This window comes from Amblyomma maculatum, chromosome 1 (genome assembly GCF_055883805.1).
Source record: "Amblyomma maculatum isolate TAMU_Amacu chromosome 1, ASM5588380v1, whole genome shotgun sequence".
Lineage (NCBI taxonomy): Eukaryota > Metazoa > Arthropoda > Arachnida > Ixodida > Ixodidae > Amblyomma > Amblyomma maculatum.
The window spans coordinates 383,553,525-383,577,710 of NC_139344.1; the positions used below are offsets into that span (position 1 = coordinate 383,553,525).

The window sequence follows — 24,186 nt, forward strand, 5'->3', positions numbered from 1 at the left end:
AAAAGCGTCTGTCAGCTTTGTTTACAGGGAAAATTACAGGGATCAGTACGTATGCGCAGACTATTTGACATCAATCCCATTTCACTTAGTGACAAAACGAAAGAATAGCAGGTTAGGAAACGAACTAAACAAACAATCATCGCAGCTTTTCACGAAAAAATTGAGGCGCTTGCTCTTCGCCTTGCTCTTCGCCTGAAATTATGTATTGATGTGACATTTCTTTAAAGGGCGATTATCTCGGGATAGGAATAACGAAGCGTTGTGATTTGTTGTTCGATAGTTTGGGTTTCATCATTTGTTCGTGACCTTTCTGTCAGTAAAGTTGTACGGCGTAAATAATAACCAATATCTAAGTCAAGGTATAGATTGAAAAATTCCGCAATATTTACTCCATTCTCTGTATACATATGCGTAGTCAATTTCAGAAGACATGAATCCATAAAGAGACGGTAGGTTTTGTTGAGACATATAGATTAGAAGCGCTGACATGTGTGTCTGTCGGCTGAAACAAACGTGCAGGCTTAACTCCGAGTGAGTACGAACAGCCTTTCGATATCAAGTTTTGTGGAAGTTGCCCACATTAAAAGACAGTAATTTATGCGAGTCAGAAAAATGCAATCGCTTTTTCAGACCATATATATTGGGGCATATACCTCGCGCACTCACCGACTCGCAGGATAGAGCTAGCACGAACAATGGTAGCTGCATAGTTGCGGTATTTCGTCGAATCTGATTTCATTTCGGGTTCCATTTGGGATCCGTTTTGCGTCTCCCGTTTTTTTTTTTTTTCTTTCTTTTTTTTTTTTTTTAAGATTGTGGGGAACATTGTCGTTGCCCTATCAGAACTTGTGTGTTGCTTGGCCGCAGCCGAAAACAGGTCCCTTCATTTGCTTGTCTATAATTTGCATAACGGTTTAGCTGAAGTAGTGATTTTCTCGCTGTTTTGTCTATGAAGCGCGTGTAGTATTCTATCTACTGTAGTACGTAGCGAGCTCTGTATGGCGCCATGAAGCCTGCGTGATGCGTGTATATTCCACGGCTGACGCACGACCAAAGCCGCCTCTTTTGTCGACTAGGCGGCGACAGGAATATGGAGAACCGAACAGCCATACATGACCGACGACGTGTCGTCAAGGGCGCAGCGCATCGTTCTGAGTGCACGGTTGCGTGGTTACGTTTAGAGTTGGCGCATTATTCCTCGTCCAGATACGGGCCGTGTTGCGACAGCCTTGCGTACGATCGCATGCGAGTGGATGCACCGCTGCGCCGCCTGGTTGCGTGCATAACTCTGGGGTACGACATTCTAGTCTTGTTGTTAGCTGCCTTTGAATTGCGTTGCGGCGCACAGAGGATCACTACGCCTTAGTGACTGTCCTGGCTGTGCGTGGCAACGGAATATTTGTCGTGCATTCGAGTGGAAACTGCGAACATATACGCAGCCAAAGAGGGCACGAAGATGGGCACGAGTGTTGTAGTGACATTGTTCTCTTGAAGTCGGGACGAATTCGAGTTGCGATACGGTGCTCGTCTCGTGTATCTGCTGCACATTTCGGCCCAGCTAGCCCAGATATAACGTTGCAGTTCCATCTCGGACCACTGACCAGCGGGTAGCGGCTATATACCTCTTTGCGTTGGTCGTCGTCAGGCTGTGTGTTCACCATATGCAAATGCAACCCGGCGCTGGACATATGCGATAGAGAGAAACGGGGGAAAGGAGGGGGGGGGGGGGGGGGGGGGGATTAGTTGCTCGAAGCTGACAGCTCCATGCATTCAGTAAGTTAAAGGACTATAGACACCAAATTTTGGTGGCATTTTTCTTCTCGGCAATCATGCGTTAGGCATTCCTGTATGTCGATCTGCACGCAGTTGTCGCCTACTACTGCTAAATAATTTTATAATTGAATTTTTCTTCCTAACCAGTTTTGGTTTCAGCAGCCGAGAGATGGCTGTGATATCACAGTCATGTCTTGATGCGCCACATGAAAAAACAGCAATACAATCAGATTCCCGACTTGTAGTGATTCCTTTTCTTGGGGCAGGCCGGCTTTATCATTGTAGTGAATTCAAATGACACAACAATGATTATATCGCTGTATTTTCATCCCTCGCGTGACCTAGACTTGACTGTGACGTCACAGCGATCGCTCGGCTGTTGAAACCGAAACCGAAACAGGTGAGAAAAGAAATTCGATTATATAATACTCAGCAGTCGTAGGCGAATATAACGTGGTGATCCGTGTACAGTAATATCTTAGGCATCATTACAAATGATAAACCACGAACCCAAAAATTTTGTTTCTACACTCCTTTAAAACTCCACACGGACTTTGCAACTTTTCAGAGCGCGGCGATGTATCGTCATTTTTAGGCATACGAGGCTTTGAACGAGAAAACTGCCGTGTGCTAGTCGGTTCACTTATTGTACTTGCTTTATGCGCCCCCCCCCCCCCCCCCCTTTTTTTTTTTTTCGGAAAAGGGAATTGGCGGGAAACCTAAATTTTGCCACGTGCTATCGTAATAATATTTACAGAAATGACGTAGCATTCTCATTAAATCAGGCTTGCTCCTCGATTCATCCACAGTCCAAGTTAACCGACCGCTTTGTGTAGTTCTGGTCGTGAGGTCGCTAGTTTATTCGACGAAGTCTTTTGAATTTGAGAGTTTGGAGGCGGTGTAGGCGGCCCACACCGTACATGGAGCTCGCGTGCTCGGCGCGCCAGCTTAGGCGTCTCTGCCGTGGCGACCCACATTTTCCGCAGCAGCAAGCCGTCGTCGCCTGACGTTGGGCGGCCGGCCATAACTATCCCGAGAAAACGGCCTTGGGCGTCCTTGGCGCGGCGGAAAGTCGCGGCCTCCCCGGCTCAAATGGCTTGCTCGCTGACACCGCCCGCACTACGTGTCATTCGCGCAGGGCAGCCGAAGCTGTACAAACGGGTCGTGCCTTCGAGAACCGTGTTTGTTTATAGTTTTGTCTCGTCGTCCAGCTAGGAGTATATAGTGAGGAGAGCTCCGTCTTGGAGAAAAGCTACGAGGAGGAAAAGCAGAAAGCATATATGCGCATGAATTGTTTTTAGCTGGGGAGCATTCATTGTTGTTGGTGGTGATAAAATCCGCTCCTCTTTTATTTCTTGCAAACATGCAAGGTGCAAGTAATATGAGTGCCGACTAATTTACTTCAATGTGTAAAAACGCACCCAGTAACTAAAAAAATCGGTCACGGCGAATCTTTGCGTGTGAATAGGTGTTCACGCTTCGTGTTCAAGCGCAGTTGTGTGTGTGTGTGTGTGTGTGTGTGTGTGTGTGTGTGTGTGTGTGTGTGTGTGTGTGTGTGTGTGTGTGTGTGTGTGTGTGTGTGTGTGTGTGTGTGTGTGTGTGTGTGTGTGTGTGTGTGTGTGTGTGTGCGCGTGCATGCGTGCGCGCGCGCGCGCGCAGAGTTATGACTGCCAGCTGTTTATAGGTATATCGCTTGAGTTGTAACCAGTGGTTAAGATGCGTCTGCATGGCTATAGACGGCAGGAAATCGACGCACCTTCCTACGAACTGCATCGAAGCAACTGTATACGCGCATAGCCGCCGCGTATTATTTCTCGGCATCTCAGCGGGCTCTGTGGCCTTGACAGCGCTGCACACAGCCGCCTCCCTGTCTTTAGTGTCCGCCAAAGGCCTTGCCTTGCACTGCATGGGACGGCCGGACCATTTCGACTGCGCTCGCCTCACTCACAGGGCGCTCTGTGACTTGATTCGCGAGTTTTCTTTTTCTTTTTTTAAGTAGCCAGCACCTTTTGTCGTTCTTGCGTGACGTCGTCAAGACGAGCAGCCAAGCAAGAGGCCCGTTCGGTCATCATCAGTAATCGTTTAAGGCATTTATTTAACCGTAGCGACATAAGTCGCGCAACGTTAAGGGATACGCCGATAGGGGTTATTAAGCCCCGAATCAGTGTAGCCTGTACGCTGGGCTCTATTTTATGAAAATTGCCGCGTTTCCTCGTGCCCTCCGACGCTGAGGTACCTACGACGCCGCTGTTCTCGCGCTCTCGCAATTTCTTCGTTTGGAAACGGTTTCTTTTCTTTCCCCTTTTTTTTTCTCTTGTTTTTTTAAGGGTTGCTAAACTGCTGCTTCGCAACTAACTGGCTGGCGACCGTCCATCGGCTGGTGTCCAACCGCCTTGTGGCCTTTATGTATTTACGTCACACCGGCTCAGTTGTCGAACGCCGCTGGTGCGGGGCCCTTCGTTGTTCAAATGATCTTCGTTTTGATTCGTCTTTGTGCAAGGTGGCTTCGAAGGGCTTACTAGGCGGGGGTTTCAACATCTTCAGGGCGAGTCACTAGGTGGCGGTAGCTTAAATCGGAAATTTTTCTTTGAACGTTTCTTCCTTCTTTCGACTGGAACATCATTTTGGGACCGCGCGCTTTTACGCCTAAAAACAGTTGCTGTGGAGTTGCTTCCAGCTGTACCACATCCGCGCAGCGCTACAACTGCTTTCCGGTGCTTGAATACTTTGATTTTGAGTCCGTATTATTCCAGACTTAAGGGTACCTTGTCTCTTCGTTCCTTCTCTTTTTTGTTTACTGAAATCACAGAGCGCGAGTCATATTTCCGGAACTAGGATTTTGGACCGTATATCGGGATCACACCGTGCGATTGCCACTCGGTAAATGCTGTACAACTAGCGTACGGCAAATAAGGCTAAAGTAAACCTGTATATGGTAGCAGTGCAACACAACGCATTAGCGTATTAACCATCAGCGCAGGCTGTCCGCCTGCGCTGATGCTGTCTGGTGCATTTCGAGGTAACCGATAGCTCGCCTATGTGATTTGGGCCACTGCAGGCCGCCGTTCGAAGATTTTATGTAACGAAACATTACGCGCACATGTATCACCCACGTTTCGCATTAGTGCTGGCGCCTTCTCATCCGTGCGGCGCCCAGTGGCATCGTGCATCGTACGCAGGTCTGCCGATTGCTGGAGCAGTGCATGCTGCAGAAGGAAGAAGGGTGGGGGGGAGGGGTGCGGTCGCTCATGTTCGATACATCCGCACTTGTGGGCCGGCTTTTATGAGTGCGCTTGGACGAAGGGTGCGGGCCTCTGGCGTCGGGCCAACACGGAAGAGTCAGCGGTGCGAGCAGGCACCCGTCTCCGCTGCTGCTCTTCCCCCTCTTCCCGAGCCGGCTGCGCAGGATTGCGTAAGGGCAATGCCTTCCACCTCGTCCCCCACGTACTCACTCAGCTCGTAGTGCGCGGCGTACGCCCGTTCGCACTTGGGAGATGCCGCATATGGTGAAGGCGATGCCTGCTGATCTGATCGGCTTTCCCCTGCAGCGGCGACAGGTGCGTGTCGTGGCGCTACTTTCCGTTTATCTTTTTCGAGGGATACCATCAGTCCGCGTCAGCCGGAGTGGTGGGGGGCACGATTACTGTGGAAAGAGAAGGATGAATGTTTCGCTGACGTCACTCGCGACATTAGTGGGGTGACACCCCACGGCACTACCACGCTGGGTGGTCCCAGTCCAGTGACGTCACGCGTGGCGGCATAGTTCCTCGCCCTCGTAATCCCTTGCCGTTGCTGTGGCGAACTCCCGAAACCCGTCCACGGTCTTCGTCCTTCAAAATCGCGCTTTGGTATTACACGCCGAATACATACCTCCCGTCACTTCTGAGATAACAGGACTTGCTTCGTGACCATCAAGGATTGGGAGAGAAGTGCTGCTTGTAAGGGCTCTTATGAGAGAAAATAATATAAAACATAGTGTCTTATAACACTACAAATGTTCATGTGGCTAAAAAATTGTTTACATCAATATATAGCGAAATGGTAACCTTAGGAGCTGTCGACTAATGTCGCTTTATAGATAGACGTAATCGCCCTGTGGGAATTGGTTTTGTTTTTGAAGCCAAAGCTTGACTACGCTAGGTACAGCAGGTCTTCGTGTGGCACTATAGTTTTGCCCTTCTAGGGACCTTGACCTAATTAAGTGTGGGTGTCCACGATTTTGTGGTGTTCACCCAAAGCTATACTGCGCCTTTCCCCAAAACCGAATTTAAACGGAGAGGCAGCCCAGGGTTGTGCGATGTCCGCGCACGTTAAAGGCCCAGAGGTGGCCAAATTACTCCGTAGCCTTCCACTGCGGGACCTCTTTCTCTCCGCTTCCACTCTCATCTTCCTTCTCTCAAGTTTAGCAGATACAGCGTCTTTCTTTTCTTATAAACCAATGTAGAATATACAAGAAAAAAACATGAAAACATGATCTTGACCTAGTTAGGTGTAAGTGTCCACAATTCCTTGGCGTCCACTCGAAAGTATGAGGCTACTTCCTATCCCCAAAACCTAATTTAAATAAAAATTACCAAAAAATACCCCGCGGATTGAAAAGAGGGCGTTAAAGAGGCTATCCCTGCAACACTCACTGCTTTTGCTCTATCACTGTAGTCGGATGCAGGTCAAGATGGTTTGGTTGGTTTGTGGGGTTTAACGTTCCAAAGCGACTAAGGCTATGAGAGACGCCGTAGGGGAGGACTCCGGAAATTTCGACCACCTGGGGTTCCTCAACGTGCACTGACATCGCACAGCACACGGACGCCACTCCGTTTCGCCTCCATCGAAACGCAGCCGCCGAGGTCGGGTTCGAGCCCGGGTACTCCGGCACAGTAGTCGGGCGTCTTACCACTGCACCACCCCGGCGGGGCTACCAACCAACAGGTCCAGAAGAAAGTGGTATCCAGATATCGAAGGGCCTCCCCTTCAACTAACTGCCGAGCTATATCATAGCGTCACGGCCGACCGCCTTGCACCTACGAGTAGCGCTTGGAACGTGGTTTCTTCGAGTGAGTTCGTACTGGCAAATATTTCCTAAATGCTTTGTGAGTTCACGCAAAAATACGTGCCTTTACTCAATTCGATCGATAGTCGTTTGCTCATTACAGCACAGCAGGCACAAAGACGAATTCTGATGGTGAATTTCAGCACTGTCGAGTTCTCGTGAAACCGCTTTGTTCTGCGCTTCACTGCATCTCTTTTCCGCCTTGGAGCCCTACGAGGTGACACCGCTGGCGACACCGACGGGGCTGGGGCAGGTAGGTCACCGCCGCTTGCGACGGGGGCTAGCCTGCCACCGAATTTTTATCTGTTGTAGGCCGTCATTGCACCCGCCACCGCTTCGGCGGTGGACGACGGCTGTTGTTGCGCTGTTGTTGCGGCGCGCGTCTTTCTTTCCCTCTTCTTTTTTCTTCTCTATATCTTCTCTTCTGTCTGCACGAGGCAGCGGAGGTGGCTCAGCTACAGAGCCAGTAGCAGGCCCGTGCATTTTCTTTTCCTTCTTCCTACAGCCACAACAACAACAACCGACGGTACAGTACCGACGGACGGACGCGATTACCGGAGGCAGCACACAAATTTGGAACGATGCAACTGGCTGGAGGGAGCCCCTTGTGGGCTGTTCGCCGCTTTTTTCTTGACCTGTATCCGACTATATATATATACTGCTCCTCTCCAGAGCTCTGCTATCTTGTTATTGCTCGGCAACTGTATCTTACGCTATGCTGTGGCATGCTATTTGCACTAGAATTGTTCTGTATATCGACGGAGACTAAATGCGACTCCCATCACCTATTCACCGAGATGTCGACGCGTACTTAAGGACTCTGTGAAGCGCGCCATCTGAACGTGGATGCTGAAGGTCGGTCGCTTTAGCATCAGCAGAAACGTAACCATAAAGCGTATACTGTTGCCGCTTACTGCGTAGCGAGCACCGGAGGACGCCGGCCAGCTGTGAGCTCTGCAACTTTAGCCATCTGCTCTCGCTTACCTGCTACGTACGCCGGGTCTAACCAGTTAGCGTCCGCCGCCGGCGCACGCTGGGGTACGCGCTATGCTAAATATTTGGTAGCTTGGCTCGGTCAGGCCAGAATATACTTAGAGAGAGCTAGAGTTTGTCTTGGTTGACCTTGGTTATCCGATATATCAGGCTGCACCGGCTGACCGGTGCACAGGCTGCACCGGTCGCGGTTTTGGATGTGTGTAAAGCGTATCCTTGTAGTTCGGCAGCGACTCGGCGTCTGCCGATCATCTTAGCGAGACGTTTTTGGCGTTCTTGAGGCGTCGCCGACTTTCTTTTAGCCGTCCTTGCTTTATTGCACGTTGTCGGACGGCCTCGCGCCATTCGATGACTTCTGGATCTGTCGCCGCTTCTTCGCGTAGCCTCCACCTCTTCATTGTTAATAAAAACAAAGTATCTTGGTGCTCCACCTCTGCATCCATTGTGCGTCTTATCTTGCGAGCGCACGCGCCGCGGCTTATATTCCCAGCTGCTTGGTAGTCAGATGATAATCATAACGATCACGATGATTGTCCGTGATGATCACGATGAAAACGATGAGCATAGCGGAGCGTGACGTCACGCGCGGGCGCCGCGAGGAGACCAGCTCGGCGCAACCGGTTGTCATGGTAACGGCGCATGCGTACTTGGGGCTCCGGCTGAGCACCGCGAAATGTATTTTTGCTAGCCTAGTGTGGTTTCCGCTACAAAATAGCGCGCGTTCTACTGCAGGCCCCAAATAAACGTTTTAACAATCCAACAATCTACTGGACGTCGTCTCGCCAAGTTGGCGTTCTCCGGACCATCCCCTTTCTGCCGTTTCTGCCTCAGTTCGGCGAACCATCTCCGCTCGGTGTTCTGTTTTCGCCTTCAGCTACATGGTGACTGGTGTGGGTGCGATTGCCCTCATCGCTCGGCATTCCTCCTCCCACGGCTTCGTACTAACACGCGCGCGTTCGCAATTATCGGAAACGCCGTGACAGCGAACGCTTCGCCCAGTTCTCCCGACGCCCATGCACGTTGAGGTCCTTGCACGGCGCGGCACCGTTTGCCGATGGCTTGTGTGCGAGGCGCGCGGTCGTCCGCGCTTTTTCGCTGGCGCTCGCAACCTTGGCCCGAGTCGGTCAACCGCGCTCGGCGCACTGACCCCTGCGTATGGTGCCGCATGCGGGCGGGTAAGTTTCCGAGCGACGATAATAACGCCAGTGGGACGAGCTCCGCTGCGTCGGCGGTCGGCGCAGTTTTCCGCTGCTGCAGTTTCGCCCTATAATCCTCCTCGCTTGCAGGCTTATCGCGCGGCTTCGGGCGCGTCGTCAGCCCCCGGTGATCGTTGATGGCTATGATTCTGAACTGTGTTTTGGAGGCATCCGGAGAAATCATCCGCGCTTTCTCTCGTCTGGTACTGTGTGCGGGGCCGAAAGTGCCCTCCATCTATCTGCATCTATTCATGTTTTATGTCTTTCCTGTTGTCGTCCGTCCTTATTTTTCATCTTTACAATTTTATCTTTTAAGTTGACAGTTTTAAGTCCTCATGCTGCAGAAATTGCGGCGTTGTCGACGTTGTGAGCGAAAAATTACGGCCGTGGGGCTTTGCCAAGCGGAAGTTGGCAGAGCACCCGCTCGCCGATGGGTTGTGTGACGTAACAAAACGTCACGCTTTCACAGAGATCGGAGTAGCTGGTACTCGAGTCGGATTGCTCACTCGAGGTGGGAAGGGTGGGATCGGAACCAACCGATGCCGTGTCAGGCACGCTACTCCTGGACAATGCCGGCACTTTCGTATACGCGTCTTGGTTTGAGAGAGGCTTCATGTCTATATATCGGGCAGTCGCTCAAGACCGGCAGCTGGATAACGCGGTAGATTAGAGCTCTGTGCTGTGCATTAGATATTAGAGGCACATATGCAGCGATTGGTAATTGAGCGAGCAGAAATTACGTGTACTTACGTGGGTGGGGAACCGCAATTAGAGCTATATCGGCAGACGGGAGCCATAACCGCTGTAGCGTCATATACCATTAGAGGCCCGCATGTTTATTTTCTTGCCTGTGATTTTTCTCAAGCCCGTAGTTTCTCAGCGTTACTGTGAAGTTCGCCAGTATAGCATCTACTGCGTGGACGGCGCTCGTGTTAGACGCGCCGCTTGCCTGTAAGCTTCATAAGCGTATGGGTTATCATTGTTAAAGGTATACGTGCCTCGTTCGCAACTTTCGCACTCGACTCCAATTGCAAGGCATCGCCCGAAGTCCTGCGATAGATGTCATCCCATATATTTTTGCTTTCATGTGGCATATCGTTCGATCCGTCTGCCGCGCCGATGACAGCCGGACGAGGATCATCACTTCGCCTGTAGCCTTCGTCCTGTGATCCATATGGCGACGCACGCGTAACGCTGTCTTTCTTTCTTTCTTTCTTTCTTTTTTTTTTTTTTTTCTGGCTCCGCGCACAAAAACCGGACGCCGTGTGCGGAGTGTGTGCCTGTCCTCGTAGACACGGACCAGTGAGCCCCACCAAGCGCCGCCGCGCTCCAGAAGAGTGAATAAACGGCGGACAACCCGCCGAAGGCCGGTATGGGCGGACTGCGGCCCCCTTATTCTTCAATCGACGTCCCCCGTGATTACACGACGTCCCGATTGTGTCCCCAGTGTGGACGGTGACCCAGAAGGAAGGAGCTCCTCGAGCCGTCTCTTAATCGCCATTTACCGCCTCTCCGCTTATGTCTTCCTTTGCGCAATCAGAAGTGCTTGACAGTAAGTCCTGTCAGCGTCTTTTTTAGTGTACTCCCCTTTGAAACCCGGTTTTACGCGGTAACGATAGGATGAAGACATTTTTGTTTGTGCTAGAGCAAAAGCTCCCTCACCATCCTTCGGTCTTTCGTTACACCGGGAGTTAGAGATGGGCATATAATGTGAGGCTAGGTTTCTTTGAAAGTTTGACCACTGGCTAACTGACCATCTCTTACCCTTATTAGAACGGATTGTGCAGCACGTCAACGTCCAAACCTTCCTGCCGTTCCTCTCCTATAGATCCGGGCACTCCTAGTCTTTCTCTGCCACTGCGGCGCACATCAAAAGGTCCTCTCCGCCGCTGCCTCCGGTATATCGCTGACTGCCGATCCCTCCTCTTCCGCTTCAGCTCGCCGGCGTAACGGACCTGTCAGCTCCGGATGCGCCGAAGACGCTGCCGTCCGCGTCTTTCGTTCCTTGCGCCGCCTTCGGCAGTCGCCTGCGGCGCCATGCTGCTGATGTTCGAGAGGTGTATGGATGGCAACGCGTTGGCAGCCCTTGGCGCTACTGCGCCCGCATTTGACAGACAGCCCGCGCGTCCCTTCTTCCGACGCGCATCGCCGCTTGATCGTGCCGCGCAGCGCAGTCCATGCGTGTTCGCCGTTACACTCTGCAGAGCCCGAGTGAGGTAACGCGCAGGCCAGTGGCAACGCGTAACAGGCGCCGAGGACACCCTCATGCGTGGCATCCTCCTCCATGGCGTGCGTTATGCGGACGAGAAGTCGGCTTGCCATCGGCTCTTCGAATAGATTTTCATCCGGTTCGTTGGCTTTGCATATCTACACAGCACTATTTCCGCGATGGCTGACAGCTGTCTGCCCACCCCCGTCTTGTATCGTCGTCGTCTGTACGCGACTCGCCACATTTAAGAACTCGTCATTCAGTGACACTGGACTAGCTCTTGCACCGTGTTGCGCACTCGTGTCCCTTGTCGACTGTCGCACTGGCATCACCACGAAGTTGAAAAACCCTTCTTGTACGCGGTTGACCAGGGCAAACGCCTGTCGACGTTTGCAGTAGGTGCCAGGAGAACTCGGTTTCGTTCCGAGCGGTTGGCAAGGGCAACGTTGCCGCAGTCTTGGCGCTGAGTGACCGTGAGGAAGATGGGGGTGTGTTGTGAGAAAGAAAAAAAAAAAAAACTGATGCTGCCGTCTTCTTCGGGGGGTTCGGCTGCGATTACACGCCGATCGCACACATGCGTATAAATCGTTTGCGGGGCGCGTGGGAACGCTTTCGACGTGTCCCGGCAGTGCACCGTGGAGAAGACGAGCGCAGCGGCTGATGGGGGGCGAGTATGCGCTGCCGGTCGGCGCGGTGATTAACCCGGACGGCTCACGGTGGTCGGCAGCGCGTGCTTGGCACCGTGGCCCCCGGACTGGCCCCCGATGCGTGGCGCAGCGGGCGAAGGGCCGCCGCTCGATATGCTTGCCTATTTTCTGCTCTATGCGTTCATTTTTATTAGTCGTGTATTTATATCGCTGTACCATTGCCGGTGGGGGGTCAGCGTTGGGGGATGAGTTGGGCCTCTGCACATCTCGCGAGCACGGGCGGATGTATAGTGGCTGTGACCTTTTGTGGTTATTCGGCATTGGGAGTCGAGTCGGCATGCTGTAAACGCTGCCAGTATTTGACGTCTTGCTCGCGGCCACCGCTGGCGAGCTGCATCCTTCATTTTTGTATGTTTTGGGGGTGGCGTGTGGGTTTTGGCAGAATGTTTTAGGATATTGCTGGTCGCTACCGATTACTCGTTCTAAACCTGTCGAGCTCCTGCAGCCATGGTACGAGCACGTAAGATGATCTCACTTAGATATTCGCGTTCACCTCTGTGTTAGTACGCACTGAGATCTATTTCCACCAGAGATTTCTCTCTCCTCATATTAACCCGGCGATGAAAACTGATTCTACGCGATATAGCTGCTTGAAGGCGATAAGCATGCCGCGGCACTATGAGAGGTGGCACACTCGCACGCATGACTGTTCTTTTTCCAGCGAAAGACGTGATTAGGAGTGCAACCGCATTGCGACCCCATGTTGTCCAGTGTCAAAGCTTCACGCCGCCCCGTAGTCGCTTCGTCGACGTGGCTGCAGCTATGGCCAACTTCATTGGGGGCGCTAGCTTTTCGATTCTTCAGAAGCGTCAAGCAGTCGGGTGCCGAGGCGTATCGCTTTCGCCGAGTTGAGCGCGTTATGCGACGCAGTGGGTAAGATTTAACAGTGCTCCTCGCCCCTCCACCCCCTCCTCCTCTCCTGCACTCACACTCCTGTCACTTCGTGGTTCCACCTTTTTGACTTGCACCCGGTCGCACCCCTCACATCCATTCAGGCTCGTATCCAGCCTCTGGCATCCGTTCCCGCGCACAAAATAGAAACAGAGGGGCATTCTTTCCCCACCCGTCGGCCGATTTCTGCGCCATGCGGAAGTAACGAAGTAACAGCCAGCCGCACGGGCACAGGTAATCCGCACAATGCGCCCGCGCTTTCACTCCACCGCCCCCTTGCTCACGAAGCGTGCTGCAGAATGGACCAATTAGGCGATGCCCGGGTTTTGGGCTGATAAGCCCCCTCAATCCAGCATGTTCGCCCAGTTCCGCCGTTTATTCACGCCACTGTATGACTGTGAGGCCGTTTTTCTGCACTCTTGCGGGTCAATCCCCCCTCCCCTCCTCATTTTTGAACCACGAGGTAGAGTAGTGGGCCGAAAGATTGAGCCTGCAGCTTTTTGCCGTCAACGTGTGTGCTTAGAATACCGAATGTGAAGGCCGATGCAGTGGCTGTTTATGGCTGTGCGCTGTTATTAGTGGTCTGTTGCGAAAGCGCTGATCTATATATGACATCTAAACTGCTGGGATAGGTGTCGTCTTCAGGTATTGAATATGCGTCGTACTGCGCTTCTTCGGACCAGTAAAGGCTCTCCCGCTTGGGCGGATGTGACACCGACCGCGTCGATGACGCGCGAATGGCATAAGTAGTTCGATGCTTTTCGCAGCTGTTCACGTTTCTGATTTCTTTTGCTCTTATCCAGTTATGGACAAACGTGCTAGTGTCTTCAGGGCTTCGTTTCGACTGGGCTTTTAACAGCGAGGTCCCGCAATGCATGGCAGCTGTCATCCCTTGATACTGTTTTTTTCTTCTTTCATATACGGTAATAATAGCTGTCACCGCCGCGTTCGTTTGTTGATTGATTGATTGATTGATTGAATTATAGGAAGGGAAAGACGCGGTAACTGTCTCGCTTGTTTTCTGTGGACACCTCAACCGTGCCATAAGGAAAGGGAGGAAGGTGGGAATGAAAGTGGAAAGAGATAGAGGAGCCGTAGTGGAGGGCTACGGAGTAATTTCGACCACTTGGGGTTCTTTAACGTGCGCTGACATCGCACAGCACACGGACGCCACTTCGTTTCGCCTCCATCGAAACGCAGCCGCCGAGTGTTCGTACGTTTGTTGACGGCTTCGTTGCTCGACTGCGCGATCTGAGCAGCGCTTCTAAAGTGTCGTAATGGCCGGGCCCTGGATCTCTTGCGAGGGAAGCGAGGTCAAACAATGAAAAAAAAAAAAAAAAAAAAGAAAATGGCCAGCGGATATGCGATATGAATTTTTAATACTATCGTGCTCGGATAATTAAAACCTAGTGTAAAAGTGTGCACGTCTCTTTGGGATTACAAGGCTCCTAACGCCGCAACCCCCTCCGCCGTTCTCTCTCATCTCGAGTCGACGATTGATGGCCCGGACCGCGGCGCGCGTCGGGGCTCCCATTGTGATGCATTGCCGGGCTCCCTTTATGCGCGCGCGTGTATAATAGACGGCGCGCCGAGTGTGCCTTCAGCGCATGCATAACATGGCCGTGGGCCGAGCAGCTGTTGTGGCAGCGGTCAGCCGTGGCGGCGGCAGCCTTTGCGGCGGTGGGTGCCGGTTGCAAGGGCCGAGCGAGGAAGAAGCTTCCAGCGCGGCGCGGAGGCGGGCCGACCTCGAAATAGAGTTGCCCGCGGCGGCGGCGGCCGCGCCGTGATCGTCCTTCCGCGGCGCTTCACTGCGTCGCCAGCCGCCGATCGAGACGCACCGACGTCGACGAAGCGGACGACGCCGCCGCCGCCCATGGATTAGCGCGTCGGAAGCGGCCAGCTTCTTTCGCTCCGCGTGCTGCTTCCGTGCGACACTCACTCTCCCACTCTTGTCGGTGTTGTGGTGTGTGTGCGCGCGCGGAGACAGACATTGACCCGAGGAGGAGGAATACTATGAGGCTGTACTACTGCGACTCCGGCGTCGTCCAATTTGCCGGTGAGAGCTGGCTTCATTAGCTCCTTTACTGCCTGCCTCTGCTGCTTGCTTGTCCCTTTCTTCGTGCGCAGTCACTCGAGCCGCCCTGTGTTGAAACGTGTTCCTTAGCGCCTAAGCCGCCCTGTGCAGCATTTGCGGAAATGCGATGCGTTGACAATGTGTGAGATAAAGCTTGCGATGCAGGGATGTGGTACTTAACCGGCTGTCCCGAAATTTAAGCGCTGCGTATGGAGTAACAAAGAACGACAACAACAATAAAAAGCCGACACGCTTTCGACAAGTGTGTACGGGCGATGGGCGAGTGCGCACGTTTGGTGGACGTCTCGTGCAAGTTGGAGAGGCCAGGACTTGATTAGGTGGAAATATATCACGTAGCGTTTTGTGTCCTCCAACGTGAGCAGAATCCGTACGATTCCGGATACTGCGAAAAATCAGTTTTTTTTTTTTTTTTTTTCCAAGAAACTGTTCGCCTCTTACGACATCCATTTTTAACGTGCAAGTCATCGGTAAACGAAGCCTTTCTTCGTCGTCCAGGTTAACCGTGCGGTCTACCGCGCGGTGTAAAGAGATTTAAATGGCATTGAGTCGTATCTTAGTTAACAACAACAATAAAAAAAAAAAAAAAAAAAAAGGTTCAGCGCCTATTCTTTCTGCCTATATATAGCAAGCCGCTCGCTTGGAGCAGGCAGGCGCCACCGTTCCCAGTGCGGTAGGAAAACTCCCGCCCTAAGCTCGGCCTCCCCCGGCGGCTTTCAGCTCTGCGGAGTGGCGTATACGTCGACCCTTGCGGTACAGTGGCTACTTGCGGCTTCCTGCCTCCAACACCGCCGCTGGTGCGTGACCCTTTCTGCGGTACGTGAACGGGCATACGGCGGCCTGTCTGGGGGCACGGTCGCTATTAAAAGAACGGCCCCGGCTGTGGTGGCGCGAACCCCGGGTTCAATGTACGGGGCGTGAACCCTGCGGTGGCGGATTGACACTCGTGTATGTCTCCCCATCGGCCAAGATGGTGATGGAAACGCTCCTGGTGAGGTCGTAATATTTGCCCAACTTCGCTTGTATAGTGAATACGATACTATCGAGTTTGGGGCGTGTTTATCGTCGCCTAGGGCAAGTCGACGCCAGGGACCATTCCAAAGCAGTGGTCTGGGGTACCCGGACGGCGCAGCAGAAGAAATGGTTGCTTCGTTCCTAGCCTTTCCGTGAGTTGAGGGATAAGGCGGTCCAGTTTCTAGCTAAAAATACTAGCGCATTTAACACGGACACAGACATAGCAGGCAGGACGAGCGCTAATTAGCGCTCGTCCTGTCTTCTATGTCTGCGTCCATGTTATATGCGCTAGTCTTTTTAGTAATGATGACACATCAACTAGCCCAGCTTTCTGTCTTGACAGTTTTTAGCCCCCTTTGAGGAGCTTTCGGGTGGAAGATCGCCCCCTTGTTTGGCGCTTGGTATTGAGGTCTATCGGGGCCCGTTTTCTTACTGTGTACTCAGTAATGGGATAGAGGCGTACAATACTTTTCTCATCCGCCGCTAGAAATAGTCCCGCTTTTTTTTTTTTTTTCTTTCAGCGCTGCTTTGACTACAATTTTGAAGACTAGCCGATCTGGCGCTCTGATTCTGTATACTATGAGGGTTCTGTGGTTGCGTTTAGTCTTTAGTGGTCGTTAAAACAGTTCTACCACGGTTGATGAAGGCCTGCTGGTTCGGACGTTTTCTGTTTTTTATTTGCAAAGCCGACCAGCGTGAAACCAAATTTGTCGCCTAGAGGAAAGTGCGGGCAATTTTTTTTTTCTTTCCTCTTCCCCTAACTGCGGAGGCGCCTGCTTTGCTTGTGGGAACGTCCTCTACGCTGGCTCCTTTTTTCCGCTGCTTCCATGGCGCGGTGGCACTGCGCCGTGGTCATCTTCCTTTTTTCTCTTCTCTCTCTCTCTTTGAGTCCTTGGCGGAAATCTCGCGCCACTGTCGTCATTATCTTTTGCCCGATTTTTTGTCCTTTCGACGGCAAGGACGCGTGTGGCGATTGTCTGTCATTTCGTTGTTCTTCCACTGTCGACGCCCGCTGCCTGCTGGCTGCATGATTATCCCTGCGTCCGCATTATGCGCGCGTTCTCACCCTCACGAATACACGCGTGCGGTTTTCCATTCCTGCGCGAGTGCTTGCGTTAGCACTGTGTGGCTACATGTTCACGTGAGAATTGCGGAGATACCTGTGGAGCGACGCCTAGCGTTCTCGCGACCTTGCCAGGCGCACGCGGACCGTCGGAGTCGACGCGCTCCGCTTTCCGGCCCAGTTCGTATAGCGCATCGGACGGAGCGGAAAGGGGCTAATTTCCACGCCTTTGAGTGCTACGAGGTACTGCCACGGGGCTCTGAACACTGCATATATGGAACTGCATTTTAGATCTCGCTTCTATATCTGACGCTTATGATTCCTGGCATTGACCGAATGTTGCTGCGTAGTTTAGCTTCGTGAGTTTTAATAACGGGGTTTGCTGCCGGCAAGGGGGACATGAGCTGCGTTATTCGGCGTAGGTCGATATGGAACATTTGTACCGATTTTAAAATGGATGTGAACCGGGCAACAGTCCATATTAGGAGGCAACGTCAATAGCAACGTCACGCTGGTGGCTTGTATTCTCTCGCTGAAAAAAAAAGCCTCGGCTGCCCGTTCATAAAGCCTCATCAGGGCCAGGATCAGCCACCTGTTCTTGTTGTTGTGGCTCTAGGAAGAAAAAAAAAGAAAATGCACGGGCTTGCTACTGGCTCTGTAGCTGAGCCATCTCGGCTGCATCATGCGGACAGAAGAGAGAAAGTAGAGAAGAAAGAAAAAGAAGAGCGGGAGAAAATGGCATTAGGTATCATTTGAAGGACCCTTTTCTTGACTATCATAATAGCGCGGTTTGTCTGGACCAATCATTTAGCTTGGATTTGAATTTTACGAAGAAACTAGAGAGGACAGAGTTCGCGGCCTGCGAGTCAAGCGCTGCCGAAAGCTTATTGCAAGGTCTTAAGTTTAGGTGTGGCATGTTTTTGGTGTTTACAAAGGCGAAAATACAAAAGCAATCCAGCTGGTCGCAGTCGACCGCTTGCCTCCCCTCTGTATTTGTAGCTAATTTGAAGCAGCCAAGCGGCGACAGAGGGCAAGCTCATGGAGCCAAAAATGCTGGTGGCTTCCAGTGGGTCAGTGGCCGCGGCTTTCCTCTATCGAAAAGTCGCCTCGCCCATTCATACTGCGAACTGAAAGCACTGCCAGACGCATTGACTGGCGAACACAGGCTGTCAGTTTCGAAGGAAGGTTTCGCGCGTACTCCGTAGTTAAATTCGCGTTGCGTGCTGTCTGCTCTTCACGGTTCCCCGTGAGTGCGCTGTCGGGCAAATGAGGCAACTGTTCTCAAGAACAATCTGAATTTGATCTGAAGAGAGCCGCCGATGGTTTCGTTCAGTCGCGTTGCCTGTTGCTAACCGTCGCGGAATAAATTCTCGTTCATCTCTCTTTGCGGGAATTCGGTTGCGACTGTCTTTGTTCGCTTCGTCGCGAATTCCTGCATCAGTGCCAGGAACGCGACGACGAGCGTTTATTAAAGCGCCCTCCACTCGCGCCAAAACTGCGCGTGCCGCCTAGTGGACCTCCGCGGTGCGGCCTCGCGGTCTTGGCGCGCTTTCTTCGGCGCGCACTTTTATTTTATTTTTTTTTTCTCGCCGTCTTTTGGCTTTCTTCGGCGCGCGCTTTTATTTATTTATTTATTTGTTTTATTTTTTTTTTTCTCGCCGTCTTTTGCTTTGAGCGTTCGTGCGAGGCTGGCGTTCTGCGGTGGCGGTCGACTGGAAGTGTTTCTGCGGGCCGTCAGCTGGTGACCGCTATGGGGCCACGCCCCCTTCTACCGGTAGCATTTGTTGTGTCTGCTGCGAGCGCAGTCTTGGTTTGTTCGCGTGGCTTTTGTTGCGTTGTTTTGTTTCCGCTTGCCGAACGCGTCTTTGGTATCCTCGGAGCCGTGTCGATTATTTCGAAACGATTGCGTGTGCCTAAACCGTTTTGCGCTTTCTGTCGTTCCCACCGTTGTTTGTCTGTCCTCAACGAGTCAACGTTGTTGACGTTGGCGTTGTACTTTAGCGCGCACGTATGCCGAATAAATAAATGACCGCTGACGCATACCCTACATTGGTCCCTACTCGTGCTGTCTTTTAAATGCGCTTCGCGTATGGGTTTGGCGGTACCTCGCTTGTGGGCTGTTTCTGCGTGAAATTTCCTATTCCGAGGTGGATGTCGGTGGTATTCGGGTTCTGAACGAGCCTCTGATCCGTCTTCGATTTTAAGATATCGGCGACGGTGCCCGCACGCTGCTAGATACCTCCTAGATATCGAAGTTTTAAGGTCGAGTGGTGCGTTCGTTGACTGTAATTCGGCTGTCTCGTTTTCGTGTGGCATTTGAGGAGTGAAGACGTCAGGACTGTATTGAAGCGGAATGAATAAATATAAATAAAAAGGCATAAAAAAGAAAATACACAAATAAGAGAAAGCGGAGAGAGGAAGAGGCCCGCACGCGTTCGTGCCTCTCCGTGGAGCTTCGTCTCCTGCTCCACTTCTCCTTGGGTTTGGAGCTTTCATTCCTGTCTCGCTAGCATTCGCCCTCTGCTTGGTTTCGCTCGCTCTCGTACGCGGAATGTCGCGCTGGTTTCTCCGCACTAGGACTCACAAGGCAGCCTCGCTGTGTGTCTGTCTTGCGCTTTCTCATTTCCCCGCGATGTGTGTCTGTGCGTGTCTGGAGGGGAGAATGAGGGGTGCTATTGCTGCGCGGTTTTCCCCGACTGTGAACCGGGCTCTTTGTTCTGGGATGCCGCGCCGCCGATCACTAATAACGAGCCCCGATAAGGCGGTCCGTTGTGCGACCCCCGCCATTCGCGCATTCCCCGCATGCATGAGCGTGCACAGCAGCTGTCGCGGAGGTCGGATGTCCGCGTCGTCCCCTGTGCCGCCTTCATCTTGTTTCGTACGCGGCAGATGCTTTGGGCCACTCTGAAGTAGGCTACACGGCAAAGGGCTCCCGCGGAGCTCGAGATCTCCGGGGCTTCCACGCGGCGAACCGCGAGCCGAGAATCGAGCTAATGATGGCCTCCTGAACTGTTTTACTGAAACCATTTGTGCCTCCTCGCGCACTTCGACTTTATCAGCGGAGGGTTGTTTTTTTTTTTTTTTTTACTTTTTTTTTAACTTTTATTGCGGAAGCTATACTACGCCAGGTTTCGGCCCGTCGCGTAGTCCGTGGCCGCAGTCACGAATGACCTTGAACAGCCGCGAAGAAGAGGAAGATGAAGCACACTAAGAAGAAGATGAAGAAGACGACGACGAAGAACAAAAGAATGCTCTGTCACCCGCAGCTAATGCTTTCGCTCCATATTCGGTTCAGCAGCGTTGAACCCTTTTCATTTTTAAACGCATTTTCAGACACGACGAGCTAACCTAAATACTAGCATTCCGTCGAACGCGTCAAAGCGCAGCGCTGTGTACGGCCCCTGTCGACGAGGCGTCAATATTTTTTTACTTCAGCTTTTGCTGTCGAGTAGTTAACGGTTTAAAAGTGCACGCTCGAGTAACGGATGCGCACTGGTTCTGCCGGATGGATTCGTGCCGGTTTCCTTGTCACTTGCTTTTCACGTGCTTTTTTTTTTTTTTTTTTTTCTCTCATCCCATTTTTCGACAACAGAAGTCACACAACGTTTCGTGTGCCAATTCCGTGGCGCCCTCCTCGCGTCATCCGTCCTGCCGACCTGGGAACGCTGTGTTTCTTGTACCACATCCCGGCTCCAATCCGGCCTTCGCTGAACTACGGACGAGCGCGCGTTTTATAACGAGAACTCGGGAAGTAATATACATCTCGTCCGGTTACCCATTCCCCCAGCGGTGACGACGCGGAGCCCTTGCCAACCAAGCGTGCATATTAACTGCGGGTTACTAACCTCCCACCGCCACACGCTCTCTTACTAGAGGTTTGAACGAGCGGTCGTGCGTGCTTCTCCGTCGCGTTGTCGGGGGATCGGAGGCTGTCGCTTTCCTCTCCACCTCCGCCTCCTCCTCACCACCACTTCTGTAGACCCGCGCTGACAGGCGGCAGGCTTATTATACATACGCGCGTGTCGCCGATCCTCCGGCGCTGTTTCGCCTCGTGGAGCTCCTGCTGCCAAGGCAGTCGTGGTGTTTTGCACGTGCACCACCGGGCCCAGGACGGCGAAGCGTGGGCGGAGACTCGCAGTGCCGATTTTAGACCGTCACAGATGCTCTTGCGCGTCTCGAGGGGCCCGGGGACGGCGCCAGCGCAACGTTGGCGAAGAAGAAAAAAAAGTAAAAGCAAAGGAAATATCCTGGAACAGCCACCGGTGTTGCATCGTTTTATGTAACGAATAGCCCTTGGGTTTTTCAGCGCACGTCTGGTTCTTTTCCCGAGGGGCCCAGATTCTGTGCCTGTTCTTTATGTGCATAAACTTAGCGAGTGATTTGCGGCCCGTCTCGCTTGGGTTGCTGCGTATAGGGCGCTATTAGTCTCTCTAGGCGCTAGGCGGGTGCATGGCGTCTCGGTTTTGCTGATTGGTCCTTGCTATCCTCTTGTGCAGTGGGGAAGTGGGCGACGAATTGATACGTTATAGTTCGGATGTGCGTCACTTTTCGGCTCGCTCGAAAGCCGCCGAGCGGCTAAATGTTGCGCGCGAGCGAAAATGCCGTCGCGAGCGCTTTATGTACCGGTTCATTCAGCGCTGTCTCTACTCCACAACACAACGGTCGTAGATGGCTTCCTTCCACTTGGCTTTGACTGCGGCGTAGTGTTTTTCGGTTTGTAGATGCCGGTTAGATTTTTTTTTTTTTCGAAGAGGAAGAGATTGCTGCAAACGAGCCCGCCGCACGGAAAATCTGCAGCTCGGGTTTCGGCGCAGAGTTGGGAAGTGCAGCTTTACTGGCACTGAAAATAACGAGGAGGTGCATTGCGTTCTGCGAAGAAACGGGCGCGGCATTTCCGGGGGGGGGGGGGGGGGGGGGGGAATAGGCGTTACGTCCGGTTCGGCAAGACGCCAGTGCTTGTGTTGCACGCTCTTTAACCTAAGCGAGTGCCGTGTTTACCGACGTTGGCAGTCGTCTTCGTTCGCCCGCGGCGAGCGCGTGGGGTCAGCGCGAAGACTCAGCGGCGGCGGCGGCGACGCGCGCACGCGTTTCCCCGATGTTACGTGGGCTGCCAGCATCTGCATCTACATTGCGCGTTGGCTCTCGCCACCGCAGTTGGAGTGCAGGACGTAATGTCGCGGACGATCGCGAATGCGCTGTGCGACGCTTTGTAGGCGGGCCGCTTTCCGTTACGCATGCGCATCAGAGAGGCTTTACGGGGGATGGCGTGTGGTAACAGTTTGGTTGCGGGAATATTGCACATAGGTGTTCCGTTCCACCATGTACGCGTAAAGCCGGCTGTGTCCCCGCTCACATGCAGAATGTGCAGGCCTGGCCAAGTTCTCCGCTCGAACTTTTTGTTTCTTTTATTCCCGTCAAGTAGTACGCGGAAAGGGAAGATCAGAAGTATGTGCAGCCGTGGACTGTGGTGTACGGGGTAACAGTGAACGACATGCGGTGCCGATAGAAAACGAACCCAAGATGCCCTGTCCCGCACTCCTCCCTTCACTTTTCATGTTGCATAGGTCACGATTATGACCACTCCGCACGAGCGTAGTCTGTCGCTCGAAGATAGCGCCGATCTCGGACACGCGAGAGCTCTGAGCCAACGCAGCGACCGTCGCACTCGTGTACAATTTCTCGCTCGTGAGGACGAGTTCACGCCGTCCGATCCTGCCGAGATCAGAAGCACTTTTAGCGCGCATTTCGATTGCCTTTTTTCATCCCAATGCATTGACCAATTCGAAGACTACGAGGAAGCTGTAGGGTCTTTCTATGGGCCCCTTCCTCAGCTTCCTGCTGACTCGAATAGGGAACTTTGCTCGCCAGAAAATATGGAGCTGCTCCCGAGGGCATTATGTGCCATGAACAGTTCCGGTTCCCGATATTGTGTAGTAGGAAGTTGCAGACAGTTACATGTGTGACTGGTGCTGACGCAGGGTCATTGCATATTTACTGTGGGCGCTCTTTAAAAGCTCGAGCGAAGGAGTAGCAAAGTTTTGTCGCTGCTGCTGCAGAACACTGGAACTCTGCGCGGGCTGTACTTGCAAGATGACCCACTAGCCGGCTCTATTTGAAACGGTTTCACCCACCGCATCGGAACAATCGCATGCTTCGAGAAAAACAAAACGACTCAAGTTGCTGCAACACTGTCCGGCGTTAATCCCGGCCACCCGCAGCTTTTGGTAAACACTGTTGCGTTCATTTTGTCTCGCTCCCAGTGTCGACAGCCGCACGTGCATGCATGCATGCATGCGCACGCGCTCGCGGCTGCAGGAGGGCACGCTGTCAAGGTCGTCGCTTGTCGGGAGAGGTGAGCGCGCGAGAATTTTCCCCGTCGTGCCGGGTTGTCGCCTCGTTGCGGTGCACCGAGAGCGGACCTTGCGTGTTTGTGTGTTTCCCTGGGAGTGGAGGAGGGAGGTAGCTTGGCTGGTGCGGCGTGGGACCCGTGGCCGTCGGCGTCGACCCAGCGTTGCGTGGTTCCGGCGACACTTGCTGTGCCGCTGCTGCTACTGACTGCGTCGGGAGCCCGGCAATACCGCCGTTATCGGGCGTGCCCCGCGCACTCTCTCACGTGCTTCTCCTCGTCCCTCGTGCATGCTGCGCCGCCGACGCTGCCGCATTTGCATAACGCGGGACGGATCCATTTTCGGCCGCGACGACACCTTGTCCCGACCTTCTCTTTTGGCTAGAGGCAACCCGCCGAAATGGCACCTGCACTCTGGGACGAAGGAAAAAAATAAAAGAAAAAGTGACTGTGCCTTTATTACAGGGGGCTCTTTCCTCGTTTCTTGACTGCTGGGGCAACCATGTTTATTGTGCATGTGCGGCTTACAGGATGATCAATTTATTCCCGCACGAAGTCCACACACACTGCGCGCGAAAGAAATGCGTTGCGATATATTAAGCGCATACCGAGATCGCATCTCGCGGATGATTAGCTGTCTTTGCCTGTGTTGACTCTCTCCGGCTCAACAACGAAATGAAACCGCCGACCTGTTTCTGTTTCGCTTGTTTCGTTCGTTACGTGCCTTCGGGATTTATTGGCCTTTCGAATTAAGTTCCTCTGGAGAGCTCCCCACTGCGGCCCGCACGTAAGACACTCGCTGTCTTCCGGCGCATTAGCGCGCACCGAGGAAGTCGCGGAACGCGTTTGTACGGC

The 24,186-nt window shown here is 52.8% G+C and overlaps 1 protein-coding gene across 13 annotated transcripts in view; it reads left to right on the forward strand.

The window, feature by feature from the left end:
• LOC146208399 (uncharacterized) overlaps positions 1 to 24,186 on the forward strand; it is a 104,775-nt gene that overhangs the window by 20,188 nt on the left and 60,401 nt on the right. The window contains exon 1 of one of the 13 annotated variants that reach the window (XM_084593201.1): positions 14,626 to 14,872. The exons of 11 other annotated variants lie outside the window; for them this stretch is intronic. In XM_084593201.1, coding sequence (XP_084449327.1) covers positions 14,830 to 14,872 — 43 coding nt within the window. In that variant the 5' untranslated portion in view covers positions 14,626 to 14,829. Of the gene's footprint in view, positions 1 to 14,625; positions 14,873 to 24,186 lie in introns of those variants that run through there. One more of the 13 variants, XM_084593256.1, reaches the window with a different exon arrangement.